This window comes from Chionomys nivalis, chromosome 13 (assembly GCF_950005125.1).
Source record: "Chionomys nivalis chromosome 13, mChiNiv1.1, whole genome shotgun sequence".
In the NCBI taxonomy this organism is placed as follows: Eukaryota; Metazoa; Chordata; class Mammalia; order Rodentia; family Cricetidae; genus Chionomys; species Chionomys nivalis.
The window spans coordinates 39,154,134-39,177,563 of NC_080098.1; the positions used below are offsets into that span (position 1 = coordinate 39,154,134).

Sequence of the window (23,430 nt, forward strand, 5' to 3'; positions counted from 1 at the left end):
GGCTCATAGTAGGTTACAGAAACTGAACCACCAACTAGAGATCAGAGATCTTCCATGGGACTTCCTTAGGCACTCCGCGCATACCTTACAGTTGTGAGACTCTTAATAGCGGGAGCACAGGTTGCCTCTGACTGTGCTGTCTGCTTTGGGGACCCTTGCCTCCTACTGGGTTTGAAAGACTCTAAATGCATTTGTAAGCCCCCTCAACCCTAAGACATTTTTCTAAGACCTTACACTCACTCTTTCTTGGAAATGGGACAGTCGCCCCCCGCCCCCCCACACACACATGCTGGACTGCTCATCCTCCTATGTCCTTGTGAATAATCTTCAAACATAACTCCATTCTGGGAATTGAGGCAAAGACAACCCACAGATTTTGACTCAGTTCCTGATGTATTGATTTAGTCACTAGAACAAGATCTGGAAGACCACAGAGATGCCCCCTTATCACCTGACCACAAAACTATTCTCCTGCCCTGGAACAGACCAATCATTGCTAGTAACCCTTTGAAGAAGCCAATTCAATAAGTTGGAAAACAACCTACAGGTTTCCCGCCTTGTGTCTGTGGCTTTTTGCTTTAAAAGATGGGCTGTAACAGCTATCAGATGTCCTTCATATCCCGAACCTGAAGGGCCCTGTCATGACAGAATAAAAGTCCTCTTGCTTTTGCATCAATTGAGGCTGTGTGAGTGGTGTCTGGAGCAACTCCTCCCTGATGTTTGGCCGTCTAGTCCAACAGGTTGACTTATCCATCCTTTTTAAGAGAGGAGGTGCCTAGATTTACTGCAACTTGTTATGCCATGGTTGATTGATACATGGGAGGCCTGCTTTATTTTCAAGAGAAAGGAAGAGGAATGGATGGAGGGTGGGAGGAGAGGAGAGGTTGAGGGAAGGGACTGGGAAGAGAGGGGGGAGAGAAGAGAAAATCTAGCTGGAGAAATAAATTAATTTTTTAATTAATAAAAAAAGAAGAGAAAGAAACAAAATAGACTTTTATAAAGATTCAAGATACTTGAAGCACGAGTCTCCTAGATAGAACCAGTGGAAAAATCTGAAGCAAAACAATCTTGAAATTAAAGTGTTGAATTTCAAACACTTTAAGAAAATCATGCACAGATAATTTTCTTATAAACAATGATGACACAAAATAGCATCAAGCACATCAACCTTCTTTTGCTGGCCCATTCTTCTTTAGACTGCCCAGTGGTGGATATAAAAGCTCAGAGATGGTATATTATAACTTAAATTTCTGTCAGTTATTACTGAAGAGAAATGTATTGAACTTAATATGTTAGGTTTGGGAAATCTATTTTCATTTGCTATAACCAATGGTCTGTCATAAGTATAGCCATAGTGGGCTCCCAGAATCTATCTTCCATCTGCCCCTGACTCTTAACACCAGACTGCTTTTATTTTTTTCATGTTTATAGGGTAGAGGCCCAGTTTCCAAAATCTAAAGTACGCTCCTTAATCATTCCAAAGAAAATAAAAGTGGTGAAAAGAAAGTTAACTTTCAAAAGAACTAAACACAACTATTTAAAAAAAAATATTAAGCTGTCCTCAGTGGATGCTGTAGACATCATCCCATTAACCTTGTCTCAAACAACATCCTCAGACCCATCACAGAATTTTTTTAACTGATAGTGGGGCATTGCCTCCCAAGTGCGTTTACCTAGTTTAGTTTCTCAGAGAGAAAAGGAATAGATATACAGAAATGAGAGAAACTTTGTAATGGTTTCAAAACTCATATATAAATGTGACACCATTCCTGACAAAATGTGTAATTCTCTCTCTCTCCTCTCCCTCTTCCTCTCCCCTCCTCCTCCTCTCTCTGTGTCTCTGTGTCTCTGTGTCTCTGTCTCTCTCTCTCTCTCTCTCTCTCTCTCTCTCTCTCTCTCTTTCTCTCCACCCTGGTCTGCCCTAATGACTTGATTCTAATGAAGAGAATGTAATAGTGCAAGTGATGCTGTTGACTTCCAAGGCCAGGTTGAAAACTGGAGTTCAGGAAAGGCAGATTCCACCTGTCATTTCCTCTTCTGTTCCAGCCTCACGTCTGCCCACTCTTCTCTCCATCAGTGCTTTCCCTGGGAACCTAGACACAACACTGTAAGGAAACCCAGGTTACAGGAAGAAGCCAAATAAATGTCTAATAAAGCTGGCTAGTGATTCCAGCTAAAATTCCAGCCAGGCTCCAGCCCCAATGACCCGGAACGGAAACAATCAGCCTTCAGATTGTTCAACCCCCACCTGGCCGTTGGATTCCATCAGATGAAACCAAGTAAGACAGAAGCTCTTTGTCTATTCTATACCCACCCACGATGAAGGTGTATGAGCACAATCAGTGTCCCTCTATGAGCTGTCAATTTGGAGAGTCATCACAACAATGTATAATGTTAATTTCTGATGTTCAGTTAATATCTCTTAAGTCGCTACTATCTAGATCACTAACACTAACTGTTTTGTGATTCTTGGGCCACTCAACTGAAGAATTCCCTTCCAAGGAGAGAGCTAGCATCTTTGATTATTTTGAGGGACTTACTTCTCTTTGGTTAGGGGGAAAAGGACATTGTGTAAGCATCTTATAAAGGATCTATTTAACGGGAGAGAAGTGATTTTCCAAAATGGTATCCACATATTTTCTCATCAACTCTCTTGAAATGGTAGATTATTAAATTTCTAGGCAAGCATTACTTAGCACCTGCATTGTTTATTATCTGTAAAAATCCAGAGAACAGGGAAAAATTCTGTCTTAGTTACCACTCTATTATGCAAACCTAGTACAATGCTTATCACAAACATACTAAATAAATAATTGTTGGCATGTGGACACTCGTTTCTTTATCTTGGCTTTGTTATTCTCTCTGACCTCCTTTCTTACATATGTCCCTAGGTAGGATAGTAGACTCCTATGGGTAGAGTCTATTTTCCCTTAATATTCAGTAAGTATTTACCAAGTGTGGATCATGTCCAGAAACATCCAATTTAGAAGTGGTTCAATTCAAAAAACATTTATCTGGTACTTAATATATGCAAGATCTATTATCTATCCTCTAGGGGCTTGCTACCCAGCAAAGGAGGCAGACAAATGCACAAGTCATTATAATACCAGGCAAACCCTGAGAGTGACTGCAAAAGAAGTAGGGAAAAATGAGAGCACAGCCATAACACAAGGGAAGGCAGGATGAGCTTTCATGTGGGAAACCAAGAAGCTTGATCAAAATATTTTTACCATCAGAAATAAAAGAGAGCAGGCCAGGGAACATTCAGTAAATATTACTTTGGGGGGAAAATCCTTGCCATAAGTTTAAAATAAACAACAGCAGACGATAGTAAATGTGTATGCACACCTGGCCCCTTTTATTTCACTGAAGTGATGTGACATTGGCTAAGAATGTCCTGCTATAGATTCTATAGATTTTGCTCTAAAATGATGACACCTGATAGGAAAAGATGCATCTCTGAAAGATCAGAAGAGTAGGGCCATGGTATCCTCTGAAAAAAAGGTATAAAATTATTGTTTCATCCACAAGAAATATTAAAGCAAGCTCTGCAGTGAACAAAAGGGTTGTAATGCTTTAAGTGAAGATAAGCTACAGTTGAAGGCTTAATATTCTAATATGTTTTAGCTTTATGTGTTTGAGTGTTCTGCCTGTGTGTATATATGTCTACCACATGTATGACTGGTGCCCAAGGAGGGTAAGGAAGGATATCAGATTCCTGAAACCAGGGTTACAAATGGGAGCAAACCACCATGTCAGTGCTCAGACCCCAACTCAGGTCCTCTGTTAGAGTAGCCAGTGCTCTAACCACTGAGGTAATTCTCCTGCCTCTTAATATGTTCTTTTTAATTGGTAAATAGTAGTCATGTATATTTACAAGGTGCATGTGATGTTGGACATGAATGCACATTCTTCAAGGATTAATTGGGCTCATTAATACACCCGCCACTTTATTTATGTTCATATGTGAAGAACATTAAAGGTCTACTGTTTTGACAACTTTCAAATATACAATACAATATTAACCAGAGCTACCACAGTGCACAAAAGATCACAAAAGCAGGTCCTTCCCAACTGAAACTCTCTTCTCTTTAATCAACGTCTCCGTACTCAGGCACAGTTCTTCCAGTCTGCTCTTCCTGAGGAATGTTAAAGACCATCAGTTCGAAGGACCTTAAAGAAAAATGTTTTATAAGCCTCCTTAAACTATAAAGGCAGAGAAATTTGTTTATTATTTGTTTGTTTAAAGCCTTGCCTAGAAGAAATAATTCATCTTAGGATTGACTTTTAGATTGAAGTAGTTAAGAATAAATTTGGACTGGCAAGACAGCTCAATGGGTAAAAACACTTACTTCTTCTGAAGCCTGATGCCCTGAGCTCTATCTAGCCCATGGTAGGAGGTACCCAGCTCCCAGAAGTTGTCCTCTGCTCTCAATCCCTACCCATTCATACTAACACACTAATAATAATAGTAATGATAATAGTAATAATAATAGTAAAGAATTTTAAAATAAAGTTTAATTTGATATTATCCTTGGCTATTTACTGAGTACAAGGTTAGTCTGGACTATTTGAAAATCTGTCTCAAAAGAGAGAATAAGAGGCAGAAAGAGAAAAAGCTTGTCTGTCTACTTGATATTAACATGATTTGTACATTAATTCAATTTGAAAGCATGTGTTATCTATATGTCTCATATATAGACATACACACACATAGAGAGAGTGGTTGACATATATAGAAATATGTTCTCTATCTGTCTCTCCATCACACACATATATACATATATGTGTAGATATGAGAGAGAGAGTGATTGACATATAAGGAAATAAATAGACCTAAAAGTGTCAATAATTTTTAAGAAACATGTATGTAGCATGAATATTTAATTAAAACCAAGTTGCTATGGGGACAATAACAACAATAAAACCTTCTTACCCTGGCCATTTTGTGTGCCTAAAGGGCACTAAGTTTTCATACTCCCAAACTAAATCTGCATTCTCAGAAAGGTAGTGATGCTTCTTTCCCCAAATATGGCTTCCAACAAGAATGTTCAAGTCTTGCAACAAAAGGTCTTACTAAGGTTCCATATTACTTTTGGCTTTTTGTTTTCAAAATAAAATTCAAAGAGTTTGCTCTTGAAGAATAAATTATATTGTCGAATCATTAAAATCTGTTTCAAATACTTTCAGGGGCTGTCAGCAGGATAACTGTTCATTCTCAGACTCAGAAAAACACATAGTTTACCAGTGGGAAAAGGGACTCACATTAACTAAATACCCCTCTTGCAGGAATAGCCCTTCCTTGCATAGTCTTCATAGACAATGTTTAATATTGTCCTAATCTTTCTAACTTACCAGCCTGTTAGTTTAACTATCATGTTAGAGAAAGAGAAGTGAGCACACTAAGAACTCAAACTCCTTAGTCTACGAAAGAGCTCAGAACATTTCACTATGTACAAACATTATATACCAAATTTGAACAAAATGTGTTCAAGAAAGAAAAAAATCAGCGCTTAGCCTAAGGAAGGAATCCCCAACAAAAGAATACAGCTCCTGGGGACTGTGACCAAACCACCAGCTAGAGAAGTCTTACCTCCTTCCATAGGTTTCCTGTTTCATATCGCTTCTCAACACCAACATTATTTTACAGATTTCATTATATGAAAAAATTACAGCCGTCCACATTTTTAACTTAGAACAGGACAAATATTTATGTATATATCAACTGTCCCTTTCCCATCCTTCCCCCACACCCATACGCTCTAGAGGATGCAGGCAGTGAATTATATCTTCTATAGAATCTTTTAGCATCCATTTTTAGATTTCTTCCTGGATGAGTCTTTGGGAAAAGAAGTTGCTAATGTATTTAAAGAAGGGAAGCTATTAGCCAGGCGGTGGTGGCGCAACGCCTTTAATCCCAGCACTTGGGAGGCAGAGGCAGGCGGATCTCTGTGAGTTCGAGACCAGCCTGGTCTACAAGAGCTAGTTCCAGGACAGGCTCCAAAACCACAGAGAAACCCTGTCTCGAAAAAAAAAAAAAAAAAAAAAGGGAAGCTATTGTCATCATGAGAAAAAGATCCCCAGAAGACTCCTTCAGCCAACGGAGCTCTGAGAACTGATGCTTCTTCATGAGGAGCTACAGATCATTCCAGCTCTCTCAGAACTGTGGCTGCCTGCTGCTTTTATCACATTTAGTGCTAAAAAAAATTGATCAATTGATTTCTGGAAATGGTAAATTTGTTTTCAGTTTAACTAATTGTGGTAATCACATACTGGAAACTCTTCAGAGCTCTCTATGCATGGCAATCATTTTAACTCAAGCACTGCCTTGTGCAGTACGTTTCATCAAACCCTCCAATCAGGGGTGAGAAAGTAAAAGCTTAAGTGTGTCGTGGATTTTGCTGAAATAGCTACTACATGACAGAGCCAGAGTCAAACCCAAATTCAAGTCTGGACTTAACAAGCTTGAGCATTGTGTTAAGTGATAAGTGATAAGAATTTAGAAGAACAGAGGTAGAAAAAACAACAAAATGTAATTCTAGCTTATTTTCCCTTTGGACACAACTAAGAAACTGCAAAGCAGAGTTTTTGTACCTGTGCCCCAGACACAATAGCAAAGCATTACTGATGTACTTTTTCTGTGGATCACATAAAAATCCTTTTTTTCTTTTATAATATTTTTGGGATAAAAACATTTCCTGAATGTTGAGGCTTCTGAACAACTAACAACTTCAGAAATGTTCAACTTTAAAGATCAATACTTCCTAAAGAAATACCAGCAATGTAGATTATTCAGCCATGCTCTATTCATTTTTGTATGCTAATCCATGTCCGAATGTGGAACGAGTTCACTCCTACAATCTGTTGTATTCTCCATGCCCTCTCCAGCACCCAACAGAGCGCCCACCACAGAGAAGGCACCTGGTATGTATTTACTGAGGTAACTGGTTCATTGCCGAATGTTGATCCATAAACTGTACAGTGCAGAGTAGACATAGAACCATATAATAAATAGAAGGAATATGGCAGAATCAGGTATTCACTTCCATAACACACTGAAATGACACTATGACATTATGTATATACAAACAAACACACACACACAGAGAGACACACACGCATGGAAACTCGGTTTGCATTGATGTGAGAACGTAGTTCAGAAGAAAGCCAGTCTCAAAACACTCCACGGCAAGGAGAGAAATATCAGAAGCAGAGGCACAGGGAGTTGATGAAAATTTCTAAGAAAAGTAATTTCAACGATTCAATATAGAAACAATCCCAGGATATCATGGCTTTATTTTCATCAATTGTTTTGAGAAGAAAATGTGGCTCTTCTAACTTCTGTAGGTGTGTCCCCACCGACACCCAAAACAAAACCAGACAAAGAAAGGGCCTAGAATCCTTCTCTGTGTGGCTGTGTGACTCTCGGAGAGCAACTGTGATTTATTTAGGTAGAGGATAATCATAACAACTCTGCTATTATTTCTTTAGTAACATCTCTGGAAAGGATGGCACGAGATGATAAATACAGCCACATTATCATCCCAGAGTGGAAAACGTTTATCAAACATTGCTAATCACTGCATGATAGCCTTGTAATTACATTTATACTGAAAATGTCGTCACCTGTTATCCACAAATTAAGGCCATGGAATCAATTTTTGAAAGTATTTAAAAATAATTTGACAGAAGTATTTCTTTCAGCTGGTAAACAGGAGCGTATTTTCTGTGTACATTGCATGAAGTATGCCACGAAGAACAAGCTAATTGAAAATGTTGTGAAGTTAAAGCATTAAATTATTTTTATGTTCACTTGTTAAGTGTTCGAGCACAGTACATTAAGACAATTTCAGCTTTCAGTTGTCTCCTTTTAAATTTTTAGCCATCTTTTTTTTTCCAGACTGCACAAGCGTATGACCACATAACTGACATAGCCTCCAAGAACCTGGCGTGAGTGTGTGATTCTAATGCCTTCTAATCATACAAATCAATATGAGATTTTTGTACTTGTTATGACCTTCCTGGAATTATCCCTCCATTTTGGCTGAATCCAAGTGAGTGTGGGCTATTTGATAAAAAAAAAAAAAATAAAAAGAAAGAAAACCCCTAAGTGTGTGAAATAAGAGCCCTTGCTTCTTCTGCCAGACTCCTCTTGACAGAAAGATGATAGAAATGCTCCATCCCTCGGAGGGTAAATGCAAACTGACAAGAGACGAGCCTTTAGATGTTGAATATAATCTTGAATTGCGCTTGAAGTGTCTTATTATCTTGTCTTTTGATGTCTGAAGGGGTGGCTCGTTGTTAGAAAAAGGAAAGCCCTCGCGCAGCTTTGCCATCTTTAAAAATTGTTTGGCCTTTAACAACTGCTTTTCCAACTAATGTCCATTTCTCCTGACAATAAATACGGCAGGCCGACGGCAAGTGACAAACAATTTACTTTACATGCCACACGTTTATGGGTTTTGAGAGCTCATGTGGAAGTGTATTTTTAAAAGCCTGTAGAAATTAGCGGGATTACAAATGTTAAGAGTACCGAGGTCTATGCGTGTCCACAGATGTAAAGTTATTCATGTTGGCTCTTCCCTGCTGTTTCTGGTGCAGTATCTCACTGGTGCCAGATTCACAATTCTGGTTCTTTATTTATCATTGACTAAAAATAGCCAGGGAAAATGAAAGAGCAGCAATCAATTCTGACAGATTCCCATGAAGGAAATACACACACGCACGCAGATACCAGACATGCTTCCAGTGTCCAGAACACGGTTCTCACTGCATGCTGTTTTAAACAGGACGCTGAGGTCGACCATGGCCTCACTGCGTTTTGCCTCTCCTCTCAGAAGCTTCCCTTTCCAATTTCCGTGGTCACTTTGGGTACTCGGTACCCTTCACGTCTACCAATTGCTCTGTGGTTTGTTTTACCTTAAAAATTTAATGACGTTCCCGGTCGATGGGATTCCTCAGCAGCTAAATCACCGTCATCGGAGTTCCCTGACACACGGCCAGATTTCATGAAAGCTTTCAAGATCTTTCCTCTGAGCTCCCTCACTCTAAGAATCCATAAGAATTCTCAAAAGAACCATAAACCGCTACAGGGTTCAGGTTATTATGTCATTATAAACCATATTGATACACCGCTGATCACAAGACGTGTGGCCCCATTTCTAAGCTGGTCCACCCATCTGAAGGCTCTCAGCGGCTCTCAGCAAGCTCTCAGCTCACTACTTCCTTTCCTCATCATTTTTATTTCCAGCAATCAGTTGCAGATATTAAGCCCTTCAAGCCACGATACATAACTTTTTAAGGAATTTTTTGGTTCCTTGTAAATTCCAGGTGGCTCAGTGGGAAATTACTATGACTACAAACTCTAAGAGGAGAGCTAAACATTTCAAACTAAAGCATAGAACAGTCTACTGGAATTTTTTGAAAATTCCTTAAGTTAGTTTAAAATTCAAATTTGCCTTAGTCTCAATACTTTGCACAAAATCAGCCATCCAAAACCCAAACACAGCCGGGCGGTGGTGGCGCACGCCTTTAATCCCAGCACTTGGGAGGCAGGGGCAGGCGGATTTCTGTGAGTTCGAGACCAGCCTGGTCTACAAGGGCTAGTTCCAGGACAGGCTCCAAAACCACAAAGAAACCCTGTCTCGAAACACCCCCCCCAAAAAAAAAACCACAGATGTGCACTTCCTCTCAAGTCTGTGGAAGACCTGTCACAGGACCGAGAGGACTCTTGCCTTACCTATCTACCCACTCACTGATTACACTGTCGTCCATTGACAGCACTAGATGGATTCATTGAAATGTCAGTAACATACAACGTGTCCTTCATGCAGCTTCCTTTGCATATCGTTTCCTTTTTATACATTTCTATCTTTTGAAATTTTGGTAAATGAAATGGGTGTATTGGGGAAAAAGATGCCAGCTCTCACAAAGGGAAGTTCAACCCTTCACTCCTGGTCCTTACATTCATAATTAAATACAGGGGTGCAGGTTTTCTTATTTGATTTTTTTTTTTATTCTCTTCTACCCTTGGTTGATTTTGGCAATAAGTGACTCTGCAGTAATACTTTCATGCTTTTTAAACAGCTTCAAATGTTTGCATTTTTAAATCAAATTAATCCTTTCGCCTTTCCTCTCCTCTGACAGGGCTGATTCTTGTCTTCAGTGCATTACTGAAAACCATTCATTTGCAAAAGTAAATCTTGCTATACCAGGAGTAAGAGAAAAATCACCACATGTGGCCATCAAAAGCTGCAAACAGAGATGAGTTTTACCACACTAACTCAATAGAAAATGATTAAAATGATAATATTTCTTGTGCATCACAAACCCAATACATGCCTATGGTTTATTCAGGTACATGGGATTCTTGTGGAACATTTTACTTATTATTGAACAAATTTCTCTTTGCTGATTACAATAATGATAAACACGTTGTGATAGATGTATATCCACAAGTGATACGTGGCTGTTTCCATAATTTAAACATGAGCATAACCTGAGCGTGGGTGGATTGTGTTTTCAAAGCCCAGATGTTCTTTATACAGCAAACTATTAGATTGCTTTACTGAATGAAACTGCACGATTTCTGGAGAATCCCATTGTCTCTCCCACTACCTGTAAGTCAGGATCAGAAGGACACTGGACCTGGAATAGAGCCCATGAGAGCCCAAAGCAGTATATTTAGTTGTCCTTTACCGGCAAACTTGTTTGATTCAATTTATGTAACATTTACTATTTTAACATGCAGAAGTACATTCAAGTAATGCATGAAAGATATGAACTGAAAGAATGTTTCGTATTATAAATTGGCTTTTATCAACATGGTGACAGAAAATACATAGTACTACATATTTGGTGGACAATGTGAAGAAGTATATGAATAAATATGAAAACCCAGAGGAGAGCACACCTCATACTTCAGATGGACACAAACATCTTTCTGATTTCTTGCCTTTAACAAACTTTTGTCATAACTGGGTTGTTCTCCCTCCTCCTTGGTTGGACAAAATTAAAAGCAGTAAACAAAAATATCTTGGAAGTATTTCAATAGGGAAAACTCTTTATTGGCAAATATTTGATAGAAGAGTATAAGGAAATGTTACTACCTAAAGACTCATGAGGACAAACTGATTAAATTGATGTCTTTTTCTGTGTATCATTAGTACACAGGTCTCCTGAAAACACCTTTATGGTTTACCTCATTTTCAGGACAAACTAACAAATTTTATCAGAGTTATTTTCTCAAAAGGCTTTTGAGCATCGTAATATAGCAACTGTCATTACAAGGTCTTATTTCTCACAGCACAAAAAAACTTTGAAAGTTTTCAAGTTCTGTGTGATGCCATTTCCTCATCTCTGCTATTGCACTCAGATCACTTCTCCCCCTTCAAACAGTTTTGATGGTAGCACAGCTCTCCAAAAAGTACTTACATGGTGTTAGCTCCCGATGGTTAGCATTTTAGTGTAAAATACATAGCATATCTTATCATATGTTCAAGTGTAAGCACGCTAAAAGAAAGGGCAGGATCTGAGGGGGGCTAAAGGGGGTCTTTCTTTACGATTCTGAAATAAAACATAGACAGACATAAAATACACTAGGAAAACAACAAAATAAGTAAACCAGTAGCAGCTTTCGAGACCCTACGAGCCATGCAGCTTGAGTGGTCACATTAGACATTTGTCTTTGAATACTTATAAAACAAAGTTGATTTCCCTTTCTCTGAGGACATGCTTTCTCAAATGGAAAGGAATTTAGTGTTATATTTTTCCGACCCCTGAAATCACTAAGAAAGGCTTCATCTGTCTCATAAATCAGGACATTACACTGAGTAAACCTCTAGACAAGGCTACTCAGTTTCATAGCTTTAAGAAACCTAGCTCTGATTGGAGTTTACACTTCAAGATTAAGAACTGGTTTATGTGTTATTAACCAGACATTGCCTCATGCCTGCTTACTGCTGAGACCTAAATATTCTTTCATGAATAGATTTTTAATGCAATCATTACAGGAAGATATTTCTCCAAAATAAGTTCTGTACTGGATGGCTTAGAGCTTCATCTAGGTTGGATGGAGCACAAGGCCATGTGTGTCCGGTTGCAGAATGCCACATAGAAATTAAAATAAATTATATTCAGATTTCTAAGAGAAATGCAAAATAAATCTTAAAGATTAAGCATTTTAAAAGTAAGAAGTAGCATAAACAGTTGAACAAAAATACCAGCAAAGTACAGAACCTAGGAAAACAACAAACAAGGAAACTCCAGAGCCATGGTGGATATTAAATGATTCCGGCGAGAAAGGTGACGGTTACTATGAGCTTGCATAGCTTACCTCTGCCTTTGGATATTTTTTAAAAATTTATTAACCTGACAGCAGGAAATGTTACACAGATTGCCCCCTGACAGGGTGCCAGTTGGGTCTCAACACTTTGCTATCTTTCTCTTCAGCATAAGAAACTCAAGAAGTGAGTTAAGTGGGCCAGGTGCAGATTTGGGTAAACAAGACTTCTCCTGAAGCTGCCTTGCCTTCCTAAGAAAGGTCTGAGTAATCAGGGGTAGCCCAAGAGCAGAGCTGAGCTCCCTCACTTCCTTTCCACCGCTATATTCCTTTAAACGTGTGATGTCTGATGTATTATTAATCCCAAAACATAGACCAGCAAGGTCGCCAAAGAGATGCCAGCTCTCTCACAAATGATGTGTCTACTGTGTGATAACACACAACTTTTGCCTGAGACAGCCTACTTAAAGCTCGGCATTCAAGTGGAGAATATTTTATTTGGTCAATTTTTGAAAATAATAGCATTAATTCTATAACCAAACTAAGTGATTAAGACAGCAGGCAATCTACTGAAGGCTGAGCCTTGAGAAGTACGTCTCCATTAATTAGGGCAGAGACAAGGCTGGGAAAACTATGAGAACGCTACAATGCCAGGTAACCTCTAAGACAGAAGCAGGAAGATATTCTAAAGGCTAAGATGGAATCATTTAAAAGAATGACAGAGTGCAGATTGTATGTTTGTCTGTTTATGGAATCATTTAACAACAATAACAGAGTATGGAAGCTAAAGGGACAGGCACGTCCACACTTTGGCTGGCTGATGTATCGCCTTTCAGAGTCCTTGAACGCTGCACTGCTGCCCTTCTGCAGCACTGGCCTGACCAGAGCACAACAGGCGTGGTGAGTGGCAGGAAAGGAAGGTACCTAAGAAGTCCCCACTGAATTGTCGGTCACACATTGTTCACCGTGCTCCAGTGCTGAGCCACTTAGCAGTGAGCAGAGTTCAAGAAGCAATCTGGGGAGAAGTCTGAACACTGGCACCTTTCTTACTGGATTTATTCTTACTTCAAAGTCTATATATTAATACTACTTAAAGTGGATTTGTTTACAATGCAGTATCGTAATGATAGTCTGGTAGGAAAATTGCCACTAAGTAAAGTTGTCTAAATACACACAGCCTCTCAATGACTTTTTAAAATAGTTACTTCAGTGAATTAGATTTTCTGAAACATAAGAAAAAATATTTAAGTTTGCATTTCCATCTCTGTTAGTCAGAGAGCAGCAGGGCAAGGGGCTGCTTGACTTTTAAGCCAGAAACTGTGGCACACACTTTATCCTGCATCCCATTTCCTTACATAAATACAGACTTCTATTGATTTCTGTTTAGTGTTTTTTTGCATAGAATATATTGTTCAAATTATTTAGTTGGTTTACAAGTGTGTGATGTTTCAATTTTTTTATCAAAACACTCTTTAGTGAAAAAAGAACATGAATTTTCAATTGATATAGCATAACAACTTTTAAAAATGTAGAAGCATGTTCCATATTTCAAATGAATATATTTCTCTAGAGACTTTTCCTCTTCATTTTCCAGCTAACTCCCTCTGGGGCTTAAGCCCTATGTGCTGATTACTGGCTCCAGCATATTTTATCCGAGTATTATAAGCACCTAATGCATTGAAACCTTGAGAGAGACGTTTAAATAAAGTAATGAAGCCAGCAACCCCCATAACGAAGGCCTCCACTTGCACACACAGGCAGGAGGCAGCCTTGCCGAAGAGCAGCCCCCCACTATGTCCTGCAGTGACCTCGCTGCTGACCTGCAGAGACCACTGTCTCAAGGGGTGACAGACAATTTAGTCCTTTATCCTTTTGTCATTGAAAATGACTCCATGGCCATAAATTCTAATCAAGTCAAACTGGATGGCAATTTAAAAACAGAAAATTTTCCAACGTGCGCTTTTGGACAAAGCTCAGTAGAAAGAAAGGAAAACAAACAGGCAAGTGCTGTTTCCTAACATGGAGAAATAACTGACCCAGCCTTCAACCCTCTCCCAAGACTTCACAGATAAATGATATTGAGACGGCTCACTCTTGAGAGTATCATCGTGATTTTTGTTAAGCCAGGGGGGGAAAAAGCCACTATGTTATAGGAGAAAAACAGACTTTTTTATTTCACATACAGCATTCATAAAGGGTTGGTTTCCCTTTCAGTTCAAGGTTCTGGGCTGTGCCTCCCGCTCATGTGATATAACAGGAGAACAAGCCACTGGTCCTAGCACGGTCACCTAGGCTAGCTGGAACTTAAACACAAGCAATCATGAGGTTTAACTTGAAACACTAAGAATTGTCCCAGGGGGAAGCACTGCTCATAATCACCATCCATAGCTCAAATATGTACAGAGGAAATATTTCAGGCCTGTTTTGGGAGGTCTCACTTCTTCGGTGGAGAATACAGATATTTTCCCAGAAATACACCATACTTCCGTCTTTTCTGTAGCCATTTTCCTGCCCAAGCAGTGGATACCACCTTTGGAATGTTAGCATCCTGCCTGCCGAATGTGGGACAATGAAGGCTTGATAGGCGTAACTCCCAGTGAGACACCCCGTTGACATGAGCAATATAACTGTCACCGGAGAAACACAGCAACCTGTTCCCTTGGAGACTGCCTGCCAAAGGCTAGTTTGGGGTACCGTTTTCAGTGTGTGCATCACTAGTCCCATATTGGGGGGCATCAGTCACCATCATGCAACTAGAGCAGTATGTGACACAGCACCAATTTCTCTGATAATTCTCCCATGTGCCAACCTGTGCCCCGTCCGCCCTTGCTGTCCCTGTGGCTCAGAATTTAGCAGAATACGCTCGGAAGCTGAAAACAGAGGGAGTTTTCTGCAGGCTTTATAAGAATAAATAATGCACACTTAATGATGTTGCAGAGAACTACTTCAACACATGTTTCTCAATGAAATGTGGATTTATCTCTCTTAAGTGTACTTTAGTTTCCATGGCTGTTCAAGTTAAGCAAAACGTTACCTCTGATGTAATTACTTCATAAAACACAAGGGCCCTTTTCTAAACTTTCTACTTAGGCTGGCATATGGCTTCCTGTTCCTCCTCCTAGCATTCTGAGCAGCTCAGAGCACCGAAACATTCTGCACAGTATGTTTCCCTTTGGATGCTGTTAAGTACAGAGGTGCAATTTAAGCAGAGGCATAAAAAGCCCAATGGTTCCTGGAATTTCCTTTGTTTATCCATAGAGGGCATCAGCATTAGCCTTTCCCCTGCAGTTTGGGGTTGAAGATGCTGTACTGTGAGGGAAACAGGCCTGTCCTCTGGACTAATTTGAGTGAGACCCAGACAGGTGAATTAGGTTTGAAGAAATCCATTTATACTGAAATTTAAGGTGCAATAGGAAAAGCACGCTTTTCCGGTCCCCTGTTATTGGATAATGTCTCTCCATGCCACTAAGCATACTAAAATACACAGGATTATTCTAATTTGTCCCTTTCATAAAAGAAGTGCAGGCTTCAACCACATGGTAGAAAGTAGAGGCATGATGACTTGAGAGAGAAACAGCAGAATGACCCAGGTTTAAAGAAAAGCTCAACTACCTACAAACAACACAGTTTTCTGATGTCAAATAAAGAACACAATTAGAACCATGTCTACAAACAAAACATGGAGACCCAAACATTCACATGCTAAAGAAAACAGCATATGCCTGCATCATGAACTTTGTCATCAATGTTCCCGAAAAGACAGGGAGATGATTAGTTCAGAAAGTTTTAGACAGTTGTGCAAACTAAAATTTCCAATTCTGAGGCTTAGTACTATTCAAAAGTGAGAGTGCAATCATCCCAATAACTAGGACACCCTCCCAAGACCAGTGAGTGCTCTCCTCTCTGGCTACATCCTACCATTTCTGTCTTGCATTATCTCCATATTTTGTTTTAAGTTTTCAAGACTGTTAAATCAAGTGATTTCTTTTCTGACTAATTGAAAAGTGGGAAAGATTTATATTGTGTTTATAAAGTAATCTAGAGAAGAAAGGCATTCTAGTAAACAAGAAACACCCCAAGGCAGAGTGTGGGGACTTGACTGGGCTCACTGTCACACACTGAGAATCTCAAAATGCAGGGAAGGGGCCCTCCCAAGTCCACTGTGAGTTTCTGGTTAAACTCTGACTCCTTAGTCTCTGGCATCCTGGAAAGACTCCACTTAAAATCTTTTCAGGGAACTTTAAATAAAATTTCTTTGGCCCCGTTGGTTCTTTCAAAGTTTTCTTCACTGTACATGAAGAACATTAAAAGTGGGCTGCAGAATGTGAAGCAATTCTCAACACTGAAAAATCTAAATAAATGCCATGTTAAATCAATCAACCCTTCATCATGTCAGCTGACAGAAAAGAACTTGTGGCTAGAAACCAAAGTCGACAAAATGTTCTTACTTTTTTAAAAGAAAAATACATAAAATATTTGGGACAAATAATTTCATATCTCCTGCTTTGCTGAGGTTGAGATCAGCAGCTTTTAGAAAGCTAAATCCCTCCTCAATACACTCAGTTTCAGAGAGCGCTGCACATGGGTTTTGCCTTCCTGCAATTGATAATTTTATCTGATTTTTCTCACTAGCCTCTTAAAAGAAAATGAGTGTTTCAGGGCATAACTTTTCACACAGCTAAGAACTTAGACTACAGCTAAAAGCTTCCTCAGAGTGAAATGCTAAGACCTCCCAAGCCAGGCATGAAGTCTTGATTTCAGAAGCCTGAGCCTTTTGAACTAAAAGTAACCATAGGATTTCTGAAAACCGAAATCAGTTGTGTTCTTAGGTGAAAATCAGCATTTTACCAAAAGAAAAATCCAAAACAAAGTTTCTCTGTGGTTCCCTTCTGAACACAAAACACAAAAGTGTTTGCCTGAACATTTGTGAGTAGAAAGCTGTTTTCTATGGAAGCAGCTGAGAGCTGTTGACCCACTGGCCAAGGGAGCTCTGTCTGTTCTCTACCAAAAACAATTAAAACCGATTTTAAAATTAATCAGCATTCCTCACCAAGTATTTTATGTATTGATGTTGTTTGACTCTAAACTTCAGGCTTAGGACTGTTTTTATTTTAATCTGAGAGCCAACGGTTCTGTGCCTGTTATACTAGGTTAGTTGTATACAGACGTGTAGACAGACACACTTGAAAATAATTAAGAGCAAGCATGTCGGAGACTGCTGTTCTGAAAACCTAATGTCACTCAGAAGCATAAAGTACTTGTGCTGCAGAGAAGTCTCAGAGCATCCATCACGCCGGCACGTGCCTCAACAGCCTGCTACCCTTGATTAGAGATCACAGTTGTTGGAGTTGGCTTGCAGACTGTCATCTGTTTGAATGACAGATGTCTCTGCTGAAGTGGCTCTCTGTTTGTTCTCATTTTGTTTATGAAACAGATTCCTAAAAGGTCCTGGGCTGTCGCCACGGTTAGTGAAAGGCAAAAATATGTTAAAGAGAGAGGGGTAGGGATAAGGGTAAGGGACGGTTCTCCTGCCTCAACCCTTTTAGCAGAAGAAGTACTCACTCAGCTGATGACGACAAAATATGTTTCAAAGAGCCATGCCTGTAGCCACCTTTGTTTACCTGGCACAGAGCGATTTGTATTGACATTTTCAGTTCTCCTCACTCATCTTTTGACTACAGATAATAACTCTTTACTCTCCTTCCCTGTAACAAAAGGCTGCAAAGCAACCCGAAACCGAGTCGATATTTATTCAATAAATGTTAACCAATTCTCGCAATGGAACTGATTTCCTGATTATTATTACCATTTCGTTCTTTCATTTCATTCTTTCCTTCTATTTCGTTCGAATAATTTGCAACCTGGGCACGGCAACACTACTCGACAAGTCGAAATGGACAGTAAGTAAGTTCCTTGTTGGTGAAAAAGTTTGGAGGGCATCCCTCCCCGCCAGCTGAAGAGGCTCGGGCCCCTCAGCCCCTCTAGGATGCGAAGCCCCTCTTTAGCACTTACAAAAACATTGAATGGAAAGCAGGAGGAAAGGGGGGCTGGGGTGGTGGTGGCTGGATTGCTCTTCCGGACAACATGGTAGGACTGAAATGAAATACCTAGACAGACTTACCGAAGAGCTTGCTGGGAGTGTCCTCGCTGTCATTTGATTCCACGGGCGCAAGCAGGGGCTCATTCAGCTCGCTGTCTGAAGTAGCAGCCTTGTCCTCACCTCTCAACTCCGCATTCATTTCACTCCGCGCTGACAGCAAGGGCTTACTGACTTGTCCAGCTATCATTGGATCCTAGGATGGGGGGCAAGAGCGAAGGGGAGGAAAAAAGTGGCAGCTTTAGAGAGCGTGTCCTCTCTCCCTCTCCCTCTCTCTCTTCCACACACACACACTCTCCCTCTCTCCTCTCTCTTATCTCTGCCTGCTCCTGCTGTTATTGCTGGCTGCAGTCAAGTGAAGAGCTATTACAGATTCGATGAGTTCTCCATTACTCCCCACCCTATTAAAGCTCAACTAGCATGTGAGAGATTCAGGAGCTTCGGAGGGAAAAGGAAGGAGGGGGATAAAAAAAAAAAAAACTTCTTTGCAAGCAGCCTAACCAACACGGCTTTAATTGTGGGATGTGCTTTTGTAAGGATGTTTTTTACACCTTGTTCTGTCTTTAATGCAGTAAAGGGGAAAAAAAGAAAGTGCTGGTTTGTACTCCAGCAACGTACCTCTTTAGAAGGGGCACCCTATGGAGGGAACGGGACTATTTTAAGAAGCCTTCTCCCTGGGGGAGAAGCAATTAAACCCTATCCCAAGAGCAGAGAAAAGAGACAGGGGGAAAAAAGACCGCTACAAGCTTTCAGTGGAATAAGAGATATTTCTTATGTAAAATCCGAGCACACTTAGAAGTTTTCTACCCTACTTGGGTCCCAGACTGGGGACAGGGGCTGACCCCAATCAAATGCACATTTTAAAGCAAACAGTACACAACAAAATATACAGAAATTGCCTTACATTTTTAAGGAAGTGGGAAAATACTTACAAACTGTTTTCAATAATTCAGTTACCTAGAGCATCATGCACCCAGAGCATTAAAGAAAAAGAAATCAAGAATCACCTCCAGAAAAAAAAAAACAAGGCAAAACTTTTCTCCCCAATAATTTAGCCCGGCTTTATCTTCAGCTCGTTCAGAAGGGCATGTTAAGATGAGGAGGAATATCCCCCAAATCTAGCCTTTAGTCCACTTGGAAACTAAGATGGCTTTGGCACAGATATCAGATGCAGAAGCAAAGCAAAGCAAAAACTGCCTTTTTTCCTTCGTGATCTGGGAGCTATTTATTGTCAAGTTCATGCCTAAATGGTTCCTGAGCAGGAAACAGGTGACGTGCAGGAGCAGGTGGGGGCGGCATGCTCCCCTGCCCATCATCACATTGGTTGTGGTATGCCTGTGGGTTTTTTTTTTAATGTATTCATGCCTGAAAAGTGAATTTGATATGACACATGATAATCTATGAAAATGTTAATCAATACAAATAGTTTAAGCTGTCATCAAATGCACTTCTTTAGTCAATACTCATACCACTGAAAACAATGTCACTGTCACCAGGGCTTAATTTGCACAGCACTTAAATATTGGACTCTGTGCATCAATGCACTTCTTCTTCAAATACTGTAGGTAAACACATTTTCTCCCTATTTAAGGCTGAAGCACTCAGAACGCATTTAGCTGAGCCGAATCCTCCCTTTTGAATACCTTGATAGGTCCACTGGAGGGCAAAATTAATACTTAATTGAATCTCACAGTCATCAAAATAATCAATACTTTTTTATTATTTATTCTTTACAGTCTGTTGACTGTTTCAAACCTCTGAGGGAATGGTGGAAAGGATTCATGGCTTTGAAACACTGTCATTTAACAAGGTAATTTTCAGTGGGGCATTAGGGGTTGTGAAACATATAATAAAACAAAAATGGTGGCTTATAATAGGAAGAAAGAAAAGAATTATATTTCTGCCATCTAACAAAACAGGATAAATAAAAAAGCAAGTGCAGAGAGAGCGAGGAAGGAGGGGGATGAGGGAGAGAGAAAGGCTGGCTTTTGAAGGGTTTTATCATATCAAGAGCAGAGCTGAGCTTTCATAATGCTGACATTTCTCATCCTGACAATCCTAAACAAGTGGAAAGGATGCGATCGCAGATATCATCTTTCATCACATTCCCGAGCCTAAGAACCAACATGACAGCTCCTCGGCCCTTTACACTGTTAATTACTAAATAAAATACTACTCTCTGTCAACATCAGATTATTGTAGATAGCAACCACAAACATTTCTCCATTGTTACCTCCTCTGAAACTCTGATACCTACCTTGAACTCTTTAGAAAATAGATTAGGCTTGTCTCACTATATTGTAAATATTTGAAATAGAATCAATGTAATCAATGTGGTCGTATTGTCAATCTAAATATAGATTCGCATCCCAGACACTGGGTTTGGAGGCTAGATTTTAGAGCACTTGGCATTGGGGGATAGAGAGAGATTGACAAAACAGTAAGGAGACAGGCAATTCTCTACATTTCCTCAGAATTTTCCTCTGTACATTTACAGAAGACTCTGTGTGTGTGTGTGTGTGTGTGTGTGTGTGTGTATGTGTGTATGTGCACGTGCGTGCGTGCGTTTTGTTCCGATTTAGTGAATAGTCTGGGCAGAACAGGGAAGGGAACAAGACTCCTGGTATTTATAGTGTGTTTATCACAGAATACAAGAACCCAGGTTTAAATTCTAGAACATTTTTTTTATACTTCCTTAAAGGCTGAATATTCTGTAACCTAAAGGAAGAGATGATTTGTCCCTTTGAAACATCCCATCTCTGTCATTCCACTGATTATTTGAATATCTTTTAAGGGGTGTTGATGGTGAACTTCTGTTGGCAATACATTCCTGTAAGCTATACAGGACTATTCATGTGTCAGTGAATATCTGGGTAGACTTAAAAAGGAATATTGTCCTGCTTTAGTTGTGAAGGGTCAGAATTGAATCCTGAATCCCATTGAAGAGCTGAGATGAAGCTGATAAATTCACCGGCACTTAAATATCTGTGCAGAGCATGTCCTGTGCGGTGGGGGATATTCACTGGCCATTAGTTTCCTAAATAACTTTTCTGCACCTCATACATGGTTAGGTTGCCAAGTAGTGCTTCTCGTGACAGATGTTTAGAAAATTCAGCTTGTCATTAAAGTACTCATTTGAGTTTTCATTTAACAAAACACTTTACAATTTCAATGACATAGTTGATTTTGTGCATGTGCATGTTTCTGCATGTGCACACACACATGCGCGTGCGCACATGCACATGCATGACATACTTAAATAGCAAACCCCTAGTGAGTGAGAGAGCAGACAGCTTTTAATCACAAATGCAGCCACTAGGAGGTCTATTTGAAAATGTGCCACAAGCAGTAACCACTAAGCGCAGACTTATGGGAACCGAGTGTCTCATTCAAGTAACAGTGAGCTTAGAAGACAGTCTTTGTGTCAAGTGCTATGGTAGTCTGTAAAACCATTTCTGCAGAGAGGAGACAGGACATTCCAATACATACCCACATAGTAGCTGGCAGAAATGTAAGAGAGCTATCACTTCAAAATAGCCAAGGATCTCCACAGCCACAAACATGAAAAAAAAATGGCTAAAGTGAAAAATGAATAAAACGTTCATACTAACCACTTTAAGTTGTTACCACTGCAGTAGGAGAAATAAAGGCCTCTCTGTCATTTGGTTATAAACACTGGTAGGAGAAAGTGGTCTTTTGTTTAAGTGTCAATGGTTCAAGAACAGGACATAGCCCATGTCACTATAGGGTACTCACAAGGGTCGCTAGAGACTCAAGAGGCCAGGATAGTGAAAAGACAAGAAAGAAATTAGAGAGTAAGACATAAGAAAATTTTTTAAAAAATGGAAATTACTCCATTAGCAAAATTTCAAGGAAACTTTCACCATATCCTAACGTGAACAGTAGGACTGTACCCCAACATCCAAACAGCACAGTACCTATTTAGGTCTCCTTCAGGTGTGCCTAAGGAATAAGAACCACTCACTCAGCGCCTTTGTCAGACAAGTCCTTCGGAGGTATCTGTTGTAATACACACGAGGCAAGGTATTACCCACATTTTATGGATGAAGAACTCGAGATCAAAAAGGCTGGATGACCTGAACCTAAGACACATGGCTAAGTTTTGAAGCTATATCTCAAGCTCTTGAAGATGGACCCTTTTCTATTTCCCAGTAACCACTGAGTGTGACTGAAGTAGGAATTGAAGAGTCAACATGGCCATGGCTTGCATTAAGCCTAGACAAGCAATTCCAAAGTGGGCTGTGTGTATTATCTTCTTCCCCACAGGATGGCTCTGCTTGGGCAAAACACATGGGACACTGCCGTATAGGAGACCGGACACTGTAAGGTGTTCGATACCCAGATGCATTCAGTGGCCTCTCTAGATAATCATAGCACGCCATGTAAACACTATCAACCTTTATATTCTTATCTCAGAAATAAAAAGGTTGGAATGAGAGAGTGTTTCTCTAAATGCCTGTCACAAAACACTAGTGTCCAAGATATTCCATGATACAACGGTAGTCCTCGAAGTTCAGTTAAGATATTCCATGATACAAGGGTAGTCCTCGAAGTTCAGTTAAGTCCACCTGATGTACATCCTTGTTCCGCTTAGTTTTTATTGGTTGAATGCATTCTTATCATACTCTAATTTCTGTTATCATTTAATATAATTCTCACTAGAGATGTTCCAATGCACTTCTGTCCAAGTTTTATTTGATGAGTGGCTACAGGACACTGTATTACTATGGAGAATTCAGCGTGGACTTTTGCCAGGTTGCTAAAAATAATGCCAGGTAAACAGAGAGAGAATAATCCAGCTCAAGACCTTCAGAAGTTGACAAAATTTTTGGAAGCATAATCACTCTCAATTTCTACTCAGAGAAGTAAGGAGAGCAAAATTATGAATTCAGCAAAGCACCCGTGCCCAGTGGCAGCCAAGCAATGGGAACAGCCACACCCCTCTTCGCAGAACTTGAGCGAGGTCCAGCATATTTTTGTAAACAAATCAAGTATGAAACTGACAGTCGAAGTTACTTTTGGAGACAATATA

General features: G+C 39.9%; 1 protein-coding gene across 1 annotated transcript in view; it reads right to left on the reverse strand.

Annotated features, from left to right (window-relative positions):
* Pou6f2 (POU class 6 homeobox 2) overlaps positions 1-23,430 on the reverse strand; it is a 468,024-nt gene that overhangs the window by 339,908 nt on the left and 104,686 nt on the right. Inside the window, exon 2 of the mRNA XM_057787835.1 lies at positions 18,402-18,573. Coding sequence (XP_057643818.1) covers positions 18,402-18,573 — 172 coding nt within the window. The remainder of the gene's footprint in view (positions 1-18,401; positions 18,574-23,430) is intronic.